This window comes from Oryzias latipes, chromosome 18 (genome assembly GCF_053564925.1).
Source record: "Oryzias latipes strain Hd-rR chromosome 18, Olatipes_Hd-rR_3.1".
NCBI classification, from domain to species: domain Eukaryota; kingdom Metazoa; phylum Chordata; class Actinopteri; order Beloniformes; family Adrianichthyidae; genus Oryzias; species Oryzias latipes.
Window position 1 is genome coordinate 6,950,320 of NC_136254.1, and position 18,908 is coordinate 6,969,227.

An 18,908-nucleotide genomic window follows, 5' to 3' on the forward strand; every position below is an offset into this window, starting at 1 on the left:
TTGTCTCTTTTCCTCTCTTCTGGCCGTTTCCTCCTCTCTTATGGCTCTTTCCTCCTCTCTGCTGTCTGCCTTTTCTAAAATACATAAAAGCTGCCTCTTAGGCTACGTTCATACTGCAGGCTGAAACGACCCAATTCCGATTTTTTTGCCCCAATTCCGATCTCTTCATGACAGTCTGAATGACACAGATCCGATCTTTTCAAATGCGACCCAGGCCAGTTTCAACGCTGCATTATATATGCTAACAATTTTAAAGTATTTACCATTTTAAAAATATGATCCAAGACAAAAGCAAATATATCACAGAAGTTTGTGTCTTTTAACTTACAGGATAACCAAAGTTCAACACAAAAATCTGTTTCTGGGAGTGGTCTGTTAATCATCAGCTGGTGTGGTCAGCACACTTTGACTTTATCAGAGCTGTTCTCTCTAACACATTAAGCCGTAGTCACATGCACCCATACGGGGGTTTGACCTGTGTTGCTGCTGTGGGACTTTGGGTCTTTTGGATCCTCGGTGGAGCAAAGGTCTGTCCTTCCCTCCCTTGAGGCTTTTTCGGCCGCCCTTAAGGGACTTTATGAAAATGGAATGTACCATTGCCATAAAAAAGGAATGTACCATTGTCGGGAAATGTATCTTTAAATGTATAGTGAAGTAGTTGTTATGTGAATGAAGTTACGTAAGGGTTAATGGCTGACGAAGTGTACATATCAGAAATGATACCATGGTCCGGGTAAATAGTTGATTCTGTTTGGCCAAACTGCAAGGCCGCACAACCACACACTCACATCAACACATCGGGACAATTTAGATTCTCCAATAAATGTAAACTTATGAAGCATGTTCGACCATTTGACATGAAAACCCAGAAATACATGAAAACATTAAAAAAAACAGTTACAGAATGGAGAAATAAAGAGAGTAACAAACATAATCTGACAAAGATAAAAGAAAACTCTAAGAGGAGCGGCCCCTGCAACCCTCCTTAAGAAGAAGCATGGCTTGGCATGGTACAGCGAGACTTCTGCCTTCCGCGGTCCTCTTTCGGCGAAACTTCCCCCCGGACTAGCTTTGTCTTCGGACTGGCAGAGCTGTAGCGTAGCGGAGCGGAGCGCGACGCCCCGCCATCCGAAGCTCCAGATCGCCGAAGTGATCTGAGAAACTCTAAAACATTATATGAATTTGGTTTTCCAGTGGTGTCCAGACACAATAAAGGCTGATGTTATTCCCACATATTTACATCCAAGATGCTAATTATTGCATTATGGAGTTCCTCCATGGCTAATGCTTTTAGCACGTATTAGCCTCATGCTAACCCTTCTATCGGGTCCTTGGAGCCAAGAAAAAAGCACTGACCAGACAGATTAAACAATTATGAGCGAGCAGGCCCTTAATATTAACCATAACAGTAATAAAAGGACATTTAGACGATACGTGTTGGTCTAAACGGCAAATGTTTAGCATGGCGAAATGTGCTGTAGTTGTTGATGGGGCTCCAGCTGTCCTCGAACAGCAAAATCAGCGCCAAGCTGCAGGAGAATATCTTCTAAATGTGCTTTTCTAACGGTCATGATTATACATCTGAAGGAGGACCGCGGAAGGCGGAAATGCTGCTACGTAGTCCTGATGAGCTGTGTACAATCATCAACAGTGCACAGCCGTCACAAAGCCACAAAATGCAGCTTATTTTAAAAATGAAAAAGTATTTCTGGTTTTGACTTTTATTTTTAACTATGCTACACAAATGCTTCCACACATTCACTGTTTTTGAGCTTTGAAATGTCAGCTTTTTTCAAAATGTTATTTAAAAGAAACATTAAATATTGTCATGAACAGCTGAAAATACAGCTGTGTAAATATTAGTCTCCAGAAACAATGTTCTGGTTTACTACTGCCACCTGCTGGTATACATGACGGTCAAGTAAAGCTCCATAAGTGAGTGATGAGCAGAAACATAAAGCTGTCTCATAACAGCTGAAAAAATTCCAAATGCCTGAAGCAGAACAATAAGCCAATGAGGCAAAAAAGAAAACCTTACATAACATTTTTGATGAAATGTAAAGCTCTTTATTTTTTATTTCATACTGATACAAATCCAAGGGTACATATCTGTACAGCACATCTTTCTTATTGCAATGATTTAAGGCCACTTGTTTTATATGAAGTAATATGTATGCCAAGACATTGTAAACAAAACTTTCTAAGTGGCAAATGAAATTAAATAATATTTGCTTCAAGATCTTTGCATTTTATCCCTCACCTGTCTGGTGATACTGCTCATATTTCCTCTGCTGGGCTCAGATAAAGTCCTTCAATGGATTTTCAAGGTTGGTTTTTGTGGGGAGAAAAGTTAGCACAATTCTTTTAGGAACAAAAAGTATTTGGACATTTTGACTTGAGGCAAGATGCTATAAAAAGGCGTTCACTTGATATTACTAGAGTTCACTACTAGAGTAATTATTGGACATAAAAAAGTGTCAATATATACAGTATATTAAGTTCCACAGCACCTGCAGCCCACTTTTTAACATCAGACACCCATTGCTGGACAGTGTCTTCTTGTATCAATAGTTATGTTGTCAGCTGATCAAGGTCTGCTGATGCCTCAGAAATCCTTTTTACAGTCAAAAACATTGCAAAATTGTTGAGTAATGTTTGAATGAAAAAAGTAAAAACACTTAAAAAAACATATCTGGTTTTTACCTTGATGCATCTTTTAGCTAGTGTCTGGTCAAGCTTTTCCACCTTCCGCTTGTTCCAGCCAATGGCCTGTATGGTAAGGATATCTGTGGGTACTTCAAGCATCCCATTGTCATTGTTATTCCTGCTCCCTCCCAACTGCAAAAAATGTGATTTGCTTCTGTTAGCATGGAGCAGCATGATGGATGAGCAATGCAGGGATACCCACCATCACCGAAATGGATGTATCCTTCAGGTGGGAATGTTTGATTGGCATAAATTGGTCTGTTATGCAGAACCCGTGAATCATGGACTGATCCTGGATACCCAACAAAAATATCTAAAAATGTGGCATTAGAATCACATACAGCCTGCATCTGAATGGAATAAAAAGATTCCTGTTAAAATAAACTGCATTTTCTTTTGGGGCCTTAATTCTTATGTGGCAGCCATCAATGCTCCCCATGACCTTTTGGAAAGCAGCAGACCCAGAGAGCTGCTCTAAACCAGTGGCGACTAATGGTAGTTCATTCACAGTGGGGAGCCGGATGACCCTGTACATCAGCTGGAGGATGCGGTCTGCCGTCCTGTGGACAAAGTCCCTCACAGTGGACCGTGGCATGTCAAAGGCCCTGGCTACCACACGGTAAGATGTGCCACACGCCAACCAGGACCTCAGTGTCCTGTACCCCCCCACTTAAAAATTAAGTCTCATTTTTGGAATGTTTCTATTTATTCTGATGTCTCACAATTTCATTTATAAAGTATTAATACTGGAAAATCTCATGTTGTTTTTTGGCTAGAATTTTGGATTTTCAATTGTTTTTTTTAAATATGAAACACTTTGTGTTGAAGGCTACTATGGTTTTACTATGAAGAGAAAACACAAGACTTTCTCTGAACCCAATAGTGTTGAACCTTTCTGGAACAGAAGAGGTTAAAGCATTTTTCAACTGGAGCTCAATCTTTGGTTTGACATGAAGACATTTCCAGGAACAGCAGCTGCCTCCTCATATCTGAAACTTAAGGGGAAAAAGTGTCAGGTTGGTACAATCATAATACAAACCAATGCAAGCAACTGAGTTAAAAAAGAATACATTTACATGAAATACATTTAATATTGCTATATTCATCAATGCCTGATCAATTCTTATCAACATATAATCTTTAAAACTTTAGAATCATATTTTTTGGAAGACTATTTACTTTGATGTTTCATGTCAAAGAATTATCAAGGACACTGCAGGGAGTTGAACCCCGTCTAGCTGAAGCCAGAGTTCCATCTACCAGTGCCTTTTGCTTTTTTGACTGAACATGGAAGCAAAGAAAAACCTGGAGTCCAACCAGCATATATACCCTCTCCATTTCTATGGGCTTGGGACCATCACAGAAAGTACACAGCTTAGTGACTCTCTGAGGCTGGATTATATATATGTTTTTTTTTTCCTTTTTTTAATTTTAATTTTTTATTACATGCTAACACATAACTAGTTTTTGTACATTATATACATTTTCATAAATACATGGAAATAAAATATAATACAGTTTTAATTAATGACTGGAAGTAAACATGAACATTTTTGTTAAAAGCTTCAATTTAACCACAAAAAATAAATGTTCTTAAAATCTTTTTCAATGTTTTCCTGGATATTACCAGTGTCTTGTGTCATTACATTTAGGAATCGTGATTTTCACTTTTTTGTGTGTGTGGGGGGAAACTAGAGCACCGAGAGAAAACCCCACGCATGCATGGAACGAACACGCCAATTTAACCATGCAGCCCGTTTTTTCAATTAAAAAACAAAAACAAAAAAACAAAAATTGAAATCAATCACTGCACACACTCCCACTAGCTTCTAAACCCTGACCAATCATGATTTACATATTTTATATTTTTGGTTGTGGGGGGAAACTAGAGCACCCAGAGAAAACCCCACGCATGCATGGAAAGAACACGCCAATTTAACCATGCAGCCCGTTTTTTTTAATTAAAATAAATCCATAAAAGTTGAACTCAATCACTACACACACTCCCACTAGCATCTGAACCCTGACCAATCTTGATTTACATATTTTATATTTTTGGGCACGCAAACCCCTCCACCGCAATAAGGTGGCAATTCAAGGAGGGGGGATTTTTGTAACTTTTAAAATACATAATACTTTTGCTATTTTTTGTCATTTCTTTTTATTTATTTTTTTATTCTAATTATTAGGGAACTAAACTAAAACTGTACAGTCATTAAAATAAACTTTTTTTTCATAACCAAACAAAATAAAAATTCAGACAAAAAGTAAAACAAAACTGAAGTAGTCAAAGAAAAACCTAGTTAAGACGTAAAAGGGGAGTCGTGGAAAGTTACCTTTAAAACAATAAATTAAAAAATAAACTAGAAGATACACATTTACAAGATACACATTTAGAATAGAAAAAGAGGAAAAAGCCTCTCTAGTTTTTACCCACACGATAACAATTCAATGTTTAACTCTTTAACACTGGAGCTTTTCCTATTGTTTGGCCGTTCTTGGACGGTCATAACTCCATCTAAGGTGTTAAAGGGTTAAAGCCTAAATGTGTGTGGGTGTTGGGGGGGGGGGCTTGGTCTGTGTGAGGTAAATGGCGTTTACTTATAAAGTGCTTTTCCACCTTCTTTGAAGGCCTAAAGCGCTTTACGGTCACACACACATTCACACACACATTTACACACTGGCGCCAACCTTCCACCAGAGGGATGGTGGGGTTCAGTGTCCTGCCCAAGGACACAAGGGCGTGCAAGACAGGAATTGAACCTGCAACAATTCGATCAGGGGTCGACCGCCCTACCGCTGCACCGCGGTCGTTTCAGGGTTGTGGTGGTGTGGTGGGGGTGAGGGGTAGAAGGCTCTCTCTCCAGAGCTGTGGTGGGGGGTCCACTTAGTCTTTTTTTCTAGATCTTCTAAACAGGTTCAGGAACCTCCGACCAACATTTTTCTTTGTCGTCTTCTCTTTCAGCTCATCCACCTGCTGCTGTAGTTGATGAACTTGGAGCTGGAAATCCTCTTGAGTTTTTCTGATGATGGTCTTTTTCTTCTTGACAACTTTCTTTAGGTGAGCGATTTGTTGTGAAAGGGTGGACTTTTCTTCTTCCAGCTGTTGTCTTTCTTCTTCCAGCTGCTGCTGGCCTTCCAGTTCTTTCTGGACCAAAGCAGCTCTTAATTTGGTGGACTCCTCTACCTCCAGGTCAAAGCTGTGTTTGGCTTGATTTGTTTTGACCCTCTCTTGTTTAAGCTCTTCTTCCACTTGGTGTAATTTCATGCTGAGGTCCAAATTCTTCTTGTCAGAGGCCTTTTTTACCGTCTCAAGCTGTTGGTCTTTTTGCTCCAGCTTTTCCCTCAAGATGACCTTAGAATTGCTTATGACCGCATCTTTTTCTTTGATGGTTTCTCTTAATTTTCCCATGGCCTTCTTGTTATTGGAGAGCAATTCTGAAATGTTCTTTTCACTTTGGTAACAGGCTGCCTTATGCTCCTCACATTTTCTTTCTAATTCAGCTATTTTTTCCAGCATGGAGTCCTTTTCCCTCTTCCATGCTTCTCTGTCTTCATCCATCTGATCTTGTTCTGTCTCCAACATCATAGCATAGTGATATTGAAGATCCCCTTTCTCCTTTTCCAAATTTCTGGTAAGCTCCAAACGTTCCTGCTGTTGCTTCCTTTCTAGACCCTCAATCTGATTTTGGAGCTGGACGATCTTTTTCTTGGAGACCCTTACAGAATTGCTTAAGATCACATCTTTTTCTCTGATGGTTTCTTTTAACTGTTCCATGCTCTTCTCATTATTGGAGCGCAATTCCAAAAAGTTCTTTTCAGTTGCGGCCTTATCCTCCTCATGAGCTTTTCTTAGTTCAGCCATTTCTTGCTTGATGGAGGTGTTTTCTTCTCTTTCTTTAGCCAGCTGAGTTAGTGCTTCTGTTAATGTCAGCTGATGGTAATTTAGAAGACACTCTTTCTCCATTTCCCATTTGCTGGTGAGGTCCAAATGTTCCTGCTCATGCTGCACTTTTAGGTCGTGCATCTGACGGAGTAGTTGGACCATCTTTTTCTTGGAGACTCTTTTAGACTCAGTCACCTGGGTCTCCTTGTCCTCCTGAACTGACTTTAGCTGAGCCATTTCTTGGAAGACAGAGGACTTTTCTTCCTGCCATTGCTGTCTTTCTTGGCTCATCTCTTCTTCCAACTCATCGGCTTTCCGAGCGGCTTCCCGCAGCATATAATCTTTCTTCCGTTGCTCCAATTTTAGGTCGTCGATCTGACCTAGTAGTTTTACGATCCTTGTCCTGGAGACCTTTTCAAATTTGCTCATGATGGTCTCTTTTCCTGTGATGGTTTCTCTTAACTGTTCCATGCTCTTCTCTTTACTGGAGAGCGCCTCCAGAAAGTTCTTTTCATTTGCGGCCTTATCCTGCTCATGAGCTTTTCTTAGTTCAGCCATTTGTTGCTTGAGGGAGGTGTTTTCTTCTCTTTCTTTAGCCAGATGGTTTTTGGCTTCTGTTAATGCCAGCTGATGGTCATTTAGAAGACGCTCTTTTGCTAAAAGTTCTGTCTTGTGGCTCATCTGTTCTTCAAAGTGATCAGCTTTGAGAGCAGCATCCGCCAGCTTCTGATCTTTCTGCTGGAGAAGCTCCTTCAGACGCTCTACTTCACTTTTCAGAGCAGTGTTCTCTACTTGAAGTGCTTCTGCGTTCTCCACTGAGGTCGACTCAGAGGTTGAAGTTGGCTCATCCAAAGCAGTTGCACTTTGTTTTCCCTTTCCCAAGGGTTTGATTTCTTCAGGCTGAGCTGATTTAGGGACAGACACCGGCTTCACAGGAAAGAATGCAGCTGGACGAAAGGAGACGGGTGGAGCAAAACTTAAGGGTTTTAACCCTAAGGTTTGGTTTTCTGGGCAGGTTTTAGGCTTGAGGTTTCCCCAATCCTGCTGTTTTTTTGGTTCAGGGGTTTCTGGCATCTCAGTAAATTCTTCATCCTCATTTTCAGAAAGGGGAGAATAATCATAGTGAGGAGTTCCTGGAGTCTCAGGAAATTCCTCCTCCTCATTATCATCATCTGAAGGGGGAGGGTAATCATTGTCTTCGTCAGTGTCATCCCAGTCCATGAAAGTGTTTAGATTTTTAGGACGGGTAGAATCAAACCTAAAATAAAAAGTGGACTCGTTCTCCACAACAGAATCAAAATAGCTGAGTTGCAAATTCTTGGTGCTTTTTCGGACAGGACGGCGTCTTGATGGTTCCATGGTACGATTTATTGAGGTTTCTAATCAGTTTGACAAGAAAAGTTCTTTGTAACTGATGGCACTTCTTCAACTTAATACTTGGTTCTTTGCAATAGACGAACCTTGTGTGGATGAAAATCTGAAGATTTTGGTTCTATAAAGGAACTTTTAACAATACATCATGACAGATGATGTTACATCATATGACATCATTTGACATCAAATGTTTTCATTTGAAGTGATATGACATCATATGTTCTAATGTGATGTATGAGTTATGTCATTGGTGGTGTGATGCGTAGTGATGCAATCAGCTTTGATATGGGGGGGGGGGGGGGGGGTGTATTACTTAAAATTTTTACCTAAAATCTATTTTTATGTTAAGGAAGCATACAAAACACACCTTTGGAAAACACACACAATCAAACAACCTAAAAAGGATTTGAATCCCGATATTGACAGCCGGGTGAAGTTTCAGGAGAGAAAGGGAGGTTAACTCCAAATTCTTGTTATGTTCACAAATGTTTCAAGTTCAATTTAGTTGAATTTTTCATTGATTTGCACATTTACATTTTAGGCAGTGGGTTTCATTTTTTTCTGTAGCCCCCTCTTGAGTTTACTATCAGGATTGCTTCAGTGTCAGATGTAAAATATTCAGTCTGCATCAAATTGAACAAACAGACTTTTTTTAAAAGTGAAATGCATTTTCTTTGAGATCCATTGGCCTCTGGGAATGAATGAATGTGTAATAATAAGTGAAAAGGATACCATGTTGGTTGAGGCCTTTTTTCTAACTCAGTAAAAAAAAGAAAAACAAAGCTGTTTTTTTTTGCTTTTACGTTACTGGTCCGGCCCACTTGAGATCAGACGGGTTGAATGTGGCCTCCGAACCAAAACCAGTTTGACACCTCTTATTGAGGCCCTGTCTACAACCCTTGAAAATACCAAGAATAACAAAATAGAACTTTCACAACTGCTAATGGAGGGGTGTTAAATGTTCCAATTCCTTCTTTAAGAATGACTTTTAATCACATTTTCGTTCATAAACAAGATTTAAAACCTAAAATGATGCAGAAATTATCTCATAATGAAAGTTCTTTTTTTTAATTATCTGTTTGTTCCCCCTTATTTTACTTGATTTAAATTCTGCTCCAATAGTCTTTTTTTCCATTGGTGCTTGCACGCCTGTGGCGTTGATGCTGCATGTTATCCTTTGTTCAGTTGGAAAAAATAAACCAACTTTGGCCTATAGCCAACACATTACTGGCTGTATCATCCAAAGGCCGCTAACAAAGGACCAACACTAACGGGTGAAGGCAGTCCGGTCGACTGGGAAACACACGGACTTTGGCCAGCTCCACCTTCGCCTAAAGTGCAAGTCCTGTTTCTGTTTTAGAAAATGTCCCAGTCTTCGTCAAACAAAGCCTTTTTAATACCATTTAATTTACAAAAAACAGACTACTTGTCGTTTAGTGAGACTTGGCACAGAGTCCTGCTCTGTATTTACTGAGGCGTGTCCCCCAGGATACTCTCAGGAGGTAAAGGCCACCGTCATGGAGGAGCCTGATGTTTACCACACCAACCTCCAACTGTCCCCTTCCTCTTTGCCTAAGCTCATTAGAAAGTCTCTCATTTCAATGTTTGTCATCATGTCCCACAACAATGTGACTTAATTATCCCCAACCTATAAACTCAGGCTTTATCAGTAAAATACACTAATCTGCTGACAGCACTGTGTCCACCACCCAACCAGAGAACCAGAACCTGAGAGCTCAGAACTATTAACACAAAAAAGATTTTAAATATTTCACCTCATAGACAAGAGAAGGACAAGCAGCTGTAGATTCTGTGGAAAAAAAAACTGGACTTTTGAGAACATCCACTTACAGACAAATAGATCCATAAACGTCTTTGTTTACCTCGTCTGAGCTGGAATCTGGATCAAAAAGTCAATATTGCTCACCATTTTTGTTGCACCGGTAATGTGAGGGGCTGTAAGTTAGTGGAAGAGAGTGTAAACAAAGGGGTCATGGCTCACTTCTGCGCCAACAGTCCAAATGGAGAATTGAGGAAATAATGAGGAGAACTAGAAAAGGGGACCAAGGAGACCTAAAGAAGGATGATGATAAAAGTGGACAGGAGAATGGAGATAAAGATAGAATGGAGCAGATAAACTGTGAAGAGGTGAGTTTGTGATAAACTGTCGCTCTGCAGAAACTATGTCCTGGAAAATGGCACGGGTTTTTTGTTCCAGTCATTTTTTGATTCATAGTAAAAGTGTTGCCAGTGGTCTTTTAATAATGATTATGCCGATTTTAGACAAAAACAAAATAAAACTGGGTTTTTTGCAGAGTTCATCAGAAATTCACCTCTATATTTTGGGCGGAGCATATGGCATGGAGTAATTTAGAAGCCTGCTCCAATTTCCAATCATCCCTATGTTTACACTCTCCTGCTATCTTACAGCCCCCCACCCATCAGATCTACTTGGTTTTTCAAACAGCACTTTTTCATCTGCTCCTGAATTAATAAAGAAATACTCAGAAATGTGTTGCACACTTTAAATGAACAGCAGACCACTGAACATTTTGTGTGTTTTATTCACGGATTCTTCCGAGTACAACAGCGTATGCAAGCTCATACATGTGGTTTTTCCAGACAAACAAACTCTCAGCAATCAATAGATCCCTGAGAGTTTGATCTATTGATCCCAATAAATACCACAACATACTGAGCTGATGCTGGTTTTACCACAAGTTAAAACAAACTAAGTAAATCAAATTGGTAAATATACTCAAATTGAAAAAAATACAAACACTGTCAAGATGGTCACAGATTTAAAAAAGTGAAATTTAAGATTTCAAGAACTTTGTAAAGATCATTATAAAATATAGAAATCATATGTACAAAGAAAATGAACTTCATTTTTATTGTAGCAAACATACATACAAGCACTAAATGCATGAAAATGTCAAACTGATGAAGCAAATATTACAAAAAATACAAACACTGACGTAATGATTTCAATCCCACTGCAGCATCATCAGGTTAGACTTTATGGACAAGATTAGAATAATGTTTTCATTACATTTATTTTCTAAATTTCTAAATGTTTGAGCATCTGAAGCTGCATAAACAACAAACGTGATTTGCACGTCAGGAGGAGCACTTTCAATGTCAAGTCAATGGTATCTGAAGTCCTGCAGCGTGATTTGAGCAACGGGTGCAGCAGAATTTGAGCAGCGAGGCAAGAGTTCAAAGTTCAGAGTTCTTAACCCGCTGTATCCCTTTCAGAGTGACAGGGTTGCTGGAGCCTGTCCCAGCTACTGTTGGGCAAAGGCGGGGTACAGGCTGTACGGCAGCCATGTGAGCGGCTCGGGCTCAGTTGTAAGTCCGGTTGGGGAGGTAAGGTACCGGCCTTAACTTTACTGAAGACGGTGTGGAGATCGTGGTAGCAACTAGGCACGTTAGACAGATCGATCTCTTCAGGAGACCTAATGGAGGCAGAATTAGCAGGTGGAACAGCGGATTGCAAACAGTTAGCGAGGTAGAACTCGCTCCAACCGATAATGCGATGATGGACCCAATCAAATTGCGGGTTGTGGTGACGAAGCCAGGAGAACCCCAGAATGCTGGATCAGTCTAGCCGGCTTCCACCGCCAGAATTCTAAAGTTTATGACGTGGTCGCTCACTGACCGATTTCGCTGCTTAAGAGCGAGAAGCTTCCGTGAGGCTTCCTCCCGCTTACGGGGTTGGTCAAAAACCAGCCTGAATTCATTAATGAAGCGCTTGTACGTTAAAAGGGTGACAGGACTGGCAGCCAGGTAAGCCTGAGCCCACTGCAGCGCTTTATTGCGGAGTGAGTTTATGATTAACGTAATCTTGCTGAGGTCGGAGTCATAATACCTCAGAGCTTGCTGGAACAGGAGACTGCATTGCAGCAGGAACCCTCCACAAGCTTCGACGTAGTCGAAGAATGGTTCCGGCTGTAGGCGGTAGTTTTCAGGTGACGGACCAGAGGCGGAAGTGGCGGCGATACTGGAAGCGGGAGGAGGCGCTTCGGGGTAGTTCATCAATGTTTGCGTTAGGCCGTCCAGACGCCGAAAAAAGCTCCTGTTGGGCAGAGGATACTTGCGACAGAGCGTCGGCTTGACGGCCCAGGGCGATGTCTTGCTGGCTGACGGCAAAACGAAGTCCCTCTGGATCAGCTGGGTCCGGAATTGGGCCAGTTTGTTCTGTCATGATCTCACAAAGATGAGGAACCCAGTTGCTGCAACCCAGAAGGAAGACAGGTAAGTGGATGATGAGAAAGGATTTATTATTTTCTCCAGAGGTGAAGATGGTTGAAGAGGGTCCAGACTAGACGTGGCTGTGGCGAGGCTGGAGGGTTTAGAAACGGTTAGCGGGTGCCGAGGGTTTCCGATCTCCTGAGCCGTAGAATGAAAGGTCCGCGCTGCCGTCACTCGTGAGAGGTTGGATCTTGGGACGGGGAACATAGTAGGGATGGCCCGTTTGACACGGGGCTTCGGCGCGCGGTTCACCTTCATGAAACAGAGTGTTTCGGCACAAGGTTTCGAAGCGTGTGTCAACCAGCGCAGATCACGTGATTGATGACGTATGACGCGCCAAATGCATCATTCACCTGAACCAGGTTTCAGATCTCAGGTGTGTTTGATCAGAAGGGCGCGCTGTTGTCTATAAATACAGATGAATCCCAAACAACGTTTCCCGACCAGTTCTGTTGTTTCCCGTGTATCGTAAGAATCAACGTCATGGCACCCGGTAAAAAAAACGTTCTGTGGCTTGGGATCATTTCAACTTGATTTCTCCAAATAAGGTAATACACTATTAACGTTATTTTATTAGTTGCCATTGCTGATTATGTCAGTTTTATAGATATGTCTGTCAGTTGAAAGGAATCATTTTTATTCTTTCCATTTCTTTTTTAGGTGCAATGTTTGATTTGCAAACATGAATTTGCATTTAATGACAGTACATCCTCCATGATGCGACATCTCCGCTCCGTTCATCATGTTGAAACTCCGCAGTCGGCAAATCAAGCCTTCAATCCACCTCATATTGGTAATAAGAATATATCCAACTAATGGCACACTAAGTAAGAACTTAAACAGATAGCTCAGTGGAAAAATCAGTGACATGAGTATGCTGAGGTTGTGGGTTTGAGGCTCAGCTTCTACAATTAATTTTTTTTTATCTTCATATGTATATTTTGCAGTGTCAAGAAAGCAAGAACTTGATTCTGCATTGGTGGATATGATTGTAATGGATGCACAACCATTTTCAATTGTTGAAGACAAGGGCTTCAAGGTAAGGTGGCTAATATTATATAGCATTTACATTATTTATGTCTTTGTGTACATAATAAGCTGTATTTTATTTGTCACTATTAGGCTTTTGTCAACCTTTTGGACCCATCCTACATAATTCCTAATAGGAAGGCCTTGAGGACAATGGTGGAGGAGAAGTACAAAGCCAAAAAGGAGAAGGCTTTAGATGTGGTTAGCAGGGCCTCTGCTGTCAGCCTTACAGCAGACATGTGGACATCCATTAACATGGACGCTTACTTGGCTGTAACAAGCCATTTTATCACCGAGGAGGTAGGTATCCCCTGCTTTGTGCAATGCTTTGTTTTATGTATCTCAGTTTGATTTTGTTCATTCTAGGTGGAGCTGGCCTCTGTGGTCTTGGGGGTTCTGAAGTTTCCCCAAACCCACACCGCAGCTCACTTGGCTGAGGCCAAAAATCTTCTCATGGAAGAATGGGGAATTAAAGGGAAGGTGCGAGCCAGATCAATAAAGTACGAGATCATTCATCAACATGGCCTCCCACTACCTAATATACATGATTTGTGAACATGTAATCTTTCTTCCAGGTGACAGGCCTGGTTACAGACTGTGCTCCCAACATGGTTGCATGTGCTAATATATTACTGCTTCGGCACATAATGTGTTTTGCACATATGCTTAATTTGGTGGTGAAAAAGTCCCTAGCCCAAACCCCTGAACTAGAGGATGTCCGAAGTAAGGGGCGTAGGATTGTCGGTCTTTTTAAATCCAGCACCACAGCGAAGGAGAAGCTGTCAGAGATGGAGCGACAGCTGGCCAGGCCAGAGCACAAATTAATGCAAGAGGTGAAACATTTTCTTTTTTTTAAATCTAAGATTTTACATGTTTTTGCAGTTGTTTATTGTGTTACTTTCTTCTCTCCTTTAAAATGTGCTTGCTGTCTTATCTTAGGTGGAAACAAGATGGAACAGCACATTTAATATGTTGGAAAGGTTGTTTAAGGAGAGAGAGCCACTGGGGGCAGCTCTGGCCACCCTCCATACAGACCTTCCTCCACTCACCTCAGAGGACTACCAGGCCATACACCACTGCTTGAGTGTTCTTTCACCGTTTCAAGAGGCCACAGTTGAGCTTTCGACAGAAAAACGAGTGTCAGCATCCAAAGTCATTCCCATGGTCAAAATGCTGAAACATTACATCTCAAGCAGGTGTGGTCAGATCACACACCCACTTGGTGAAAAAAACTGGCCACTAACTTGAAGAACAATCTCCATGAGAGGTTTTCAGCTCTGGAGAAGGTCACTGCTCTGTCAATGGCAACCTTGTTGGACCCAAGGTTTAAAGAGCTGGGGTTCTGCAGCCAAGGCTCTGCCCACACGGCCATAGAGCGACTCACTAAAGAGTGTGCTGCAACAGTGCAGGCGCTACTTCCAGAGGCACAGCCACAGTCGCCACCTAGAGAAGGTCCTTCAAGTCAGCAGGAAGATGGTGGTCTCTGGGCCCTGCTGGACAGGCATGTGGGGGTTCAACAGCAGGTGACCAGCACAACTGCCAGTGCAACAGTGGAGGTTCAGAGGTAAAGTAAGGATTAGAATCCTCATCATAACTTCTGCTCATTTTAGACTGGTGCATGACAATAGGCTATTAATGTCCTTCTAGGTACTTAAAGGAACCTCACATCCCAAGGACTCAGGACCCACTGAGATACTGGGTTACCCACAAGGTTTTATACCCACATCTCTACAAGCTGGCAATGAAGTTTTTATGCACACCAGCTTCATCTGTGCCTTGTGAGAGGATCTTCTCCAAGGCTGGCGAAATCGTCAGCCAAAGACGAAACAGGCTGAAGCCCAGCACAGTGGAGAAAATTCGGTTTTTAAATAAAAATCTATAACATGTATCCCACCCAGTCATGTTAGACCCTGGTTCACAACCACTCATTCTCACTTAATATATGGCATTCACAATGTAACACAAGCACTTCTCACAAATGTTCAAACATCGTCTTTGTTTTATTTCCACACTGAAGTGTTACAAGGGCAAGGAAATTAGTGGAGTAGATGATATACGTCCTGTCTGCCACCAGATGCCGCTGTTCTTCAACACAAAGTATTGTATACCAGTTTATTTAGAAAAAAGATTTGCAGCACACTTGTTTTATACAAAAATGCTTTCATTTTTAAAAATTAATATGAAAACCCAAATACCCAGCCAAAGAAACTTGAGATTTTCCAGCATTCAAAAATACTTTATAAACTAAAATGTAAGACATCAGAATAAATAGAAACATTCCAAAACTGAGATTTAGTTTCCAAAATGAAATAATGTTCCATTTTACAGGATCTTCCGCGCATCTACTGCCTTCCCAACATAAAGGTTTCTGTCCTGGCCCTTTACGCTGACGGTCAGTCTGACACAAGACCGGATTTTCGGTTGACCCGCAGGACCATCAAGTATCTGGTGGAGCAGCTTCGGGTTCCTCACACTCTGGGGGGGTACAGGACACTGAGGTCCTGATGTTCCTTTTCTGGCTGGCGTGTGGAACATCTTACCGTGTGGTAGCCAGGGCCTTTGACATGCCACGGTCCACTGTGAGTGACATTGTCCACAGGACGGCAGACCGCATCCTCCAGCTGATGTCCAGGGTCATCCGCCTTCCCAGTAGGGCTGAACTACCATTAGTCGCCTCCGGTTTTGAGCAGCTCGCTGGGTCTGCTGCCTTCCAAAAAATCGTGGGGAGCATCGATGGCTGCCATATCAGAATCAAGGCCCCAAAAGAAGATCCAGTTTCTTATTTTAACCGGAAGCTAATTTTATTCAATTCAAATGCAGGCTGTTTGTGACTCGAATGCCAAATTTTTAGACATTTTTGTTGGATATCCTGGATCGGTCCATGACTCACGGGTTCTGCGCAACAGCCCAATTTACGCCAATAAAACGTACCCACCTGAAAGATACATCCTTTTAGGTGATGGTAGGAATCCCTGCATTGCGCAACCCATCACGCTGCTAACACCCTACAGGGAACCCCTGAGAAATGCAGTTGAGGCCCGATACAACCGGCACCACGCCAAGGCACGCTCTGTGGTGGAGAGAGCCTTTGGAATGATGAAGACGAGGTGGAGAGCCATATTTCTGGGGTCGTTGGAAGTTAAAACAAAATTTGCCGTCAAAATCATTGCAGCGCCATCCTGCACAATATGTGCATCAGTGAAGGGGACTGGTTGGAGCCCACAGTTGTTGAGCCACAGCAGGACGACAACAGGAACCAGCAGGACGAGCAAAGTGGCATCCGTCTGCGAGGACAAATCTCTGGTTTCCTGTCAGCTCCAACTGTGCCACAAATGGCTCTAGAAGACCACGATTATTGTTAAGATATATAAAAAAAGAGGTTAAATATAAGATGAAATTGTAAATATTTACCTCTGATGTTTATGAGATTGATAATGTTTTTGAGATTGTTAAAAATGGCTCAGGTTTAAATAATACTTGCTAATAATTCATTTCTGTTCATGAATTTATTAAACATATTGAAACAATAAAAACAACATTACATTTTTTCAACAATCTTTTCCAGAACTAGTAAGAGTCTTTCTTGCCTCTTTTCCTCTCTTCTGGCCCTTTCCTCCTCTCTTATGGCTCTTTCTTCCTCTCTGCTCTCTGCCTTTTCTAAAATACTGAAAAGGCTGCCTCTTAGGCTGCCTCGTGGCCTCTTAGCTGGCGGTCGCTCATCCTCCTCTTCCCCTGCCTGCTGCTGCTGTTGTTGGTGTTAGGTTTGGAGTTGCTGGACCCAAAAAGGCAGACAGGGACTTGGTATGATTTAGTGTGTTTTATTGGAGGATGAAAAGAAGGGGTTGGGTGTTGGATCCTTGGCGTTGGTCTTGGTTCTTTGGGTTTTTGTTCTGTGGAGGTGGATTCAGAGTTTGTTGTGGCTTTTGATCAGGAGGCTTGGGTTCTGGTGGCTTTGGTTCTTGTGGCTTGGGTTCTGATGATTTTGGTTTGGATGTTGGTTTTGGCGTTGGCTTGGGGCGTCGGCTTTGGCTTGGCTTTGGCTTTGGCTGGGCGTAGGCTTTGGCATAGACTTAAGCATTGACTTTGGCTTTGGCGTTGGCTCTGGCGTAGGCTTCAGCGTAGGCTTCAGAGTAGGCTTTAGCGTAGGCTTTGGCTTGGATCGGCGAGTCCTTCATTAGAGCAGACGAACCGACACTGGCTGGAGGGCAAGATGGACTAAAATAGGTTCCCTGATTGGATGCTGAACAGGTGTGCAAGACCGGATCCTCAAGCAGGTGTGCGGGGACGACCCCGACGCCTGACAGTTGGACTGAGGCAGAGGATGCTCCAGAGGATGTGGAAGGGTTCTCCCAGCATGAGTCATGGAGGCCTAACAGATGCTCTGCTGCCTTTTGCCTCATGCATCAGGGAGAACCACATACTTCCAGGATGCTGCTGAAGCTTCCCCTGCCTCAGTGCCACTGCCGGTGGTAGGCCTTAGAAGTTCCTTGAAATACCAAAAGGACACTTGTGAAAAAATCTCTTAATTAAGTTTACACAGACTTTTCTAGGGCTTTATTTCTTCACAAACCTTGTATGTTTACTTTAGGTTCTCCCATTTTTTTGCGGCTCTGGCTGGACTAATAAATTCTGTCAGCCCCAGTTCCCGTATCACTGCTCTAAATACAAGGTAACAGCAAAAACCTTTTCCCCAAATGACAACGATTAACACTTTAATGGTAAATGAGTAAAATCTGAGCTGTATCTTTACTCCCATCCAGCAGCTGAGGCAAATATTTTGCCTGAAAACAGGTTCTTTCTCCATCTGCAGGCGGATCAATCTCTCCACATCCTCGTCTGTCCCGACATATGTAAAACATTTTTGAAAAACGCGTTAATAGCTACCACCTGGTCTACAGGTGAACTACTTCCATTTTAACACATAATGATGATACCAGGGAAGTATTCCAGGAAGCATGTTTAAACCACACTGACTTTAACCCTGAACTCTGGCTAAAATCCGCCTGAACTTGCTTAATTTGGGTATGTGGGTTCCAAAAGACTGGATATGAGTAAGCGTAATTACGCTGGACTTGTTAACACTGGATTAATGCACGCAAACGGCAGGTACGTAAAGACATTCTCAATGGATCGCAGATTTCACGAGTCACCATGGAAACGAGTGGAGGAAAAAAGAGAGCCCTTTACTGTAGCAAGACGTAGCAAGACGTTGGAGTTGGAGATTTTGATGACGGCATACGAGGAATTTAAGCATATAATCACCAGGAAAAGTAATACCGCTGCATCAACGAGAGAGCAAATGGCTGCTTGGCAAAAACAAAAACAAAAATCACGGGTAGAGTGAACGCATGAGTATAATCTTATTTCCATTGTCATAGCAATGCAAACTGCTTATGGGGAGATGAGAAGCAGTTTACATATATATCTAAGACTAATATATGATTTGTGGTTCCTTTGTTATCAGCTGTAATACTTCCAAAACGAGGAGGACCCTGACGCAAGTCAAAATGAAGCACAAGAAGATTCTCCAACAAGGTAAAATATTAATATCAAGATACCAACTTTCAGAATTGTCATGAAATGGAATATTCCATGTAATGTGATTATGTAGCCAATAGAAAAAAGGCTGAGGCCCGTCAAACAGGCAGGGGTTAACCTG

At 42.0% G+C, this 18,908-nt stretch overlaps 2 protein-coding genes across 2 annotated transcripts; one reads left to right on the top strand and one right to left on the bottom strand.

Moving 5' to 3' along the window:
- Positions 1 to 4,114: 4,114 nt before the first annotated feature.
- LOC111949273 (uncharacterized) lies at positions 4,115 to 8,057 on the bottom strand. Its single transcript, XM_023966136.2, has one exon. The coding sequence runs from the start codon at positions 7,949 to 7,951 to the stop codon at positions 5,594 to 5,596; it is 2,358 nt and encodes a 785-aa protein (XP_023821904.1). The 5' UTR covers positions 7,952 to 8,057; the 3' UTR covers positions 4,115 to 5,593.
- A 3,808-nt stretch (positions 8,058 to 11,865) lies between these two features.
- Positions 11,866 to 15,133, top strand: LOC111949276 (E3 SUMO-protein ligase ZBED1-like). The gene is made up of 7 exons (XM_023966148.2): positions 11,866 to 13,013; positions 13,168 to 13,259; positions 13,343 to 13,549; positions 13,616 to 13,729; positions 13,825 to 14,082; positions 14,189 to 14,813; positions 14,897 to 15,133. Exons 1-6 carry the CDS (start codon positions 12,935 to 12,937, stop codon positions 14,495 to 14,497), a joined length of 1,059 nt encoding a protein of 352 aa, XP_023821916.1. The 5' UTR covers positions 11,866 to 12,934; the 3' UTR covers positions 14,498 to 14,813; positions 14,897 to 15,133.
- The last annotated feature ends 3,775 nt before the right edge of the window (positions 15,134 to 18,908 follow it).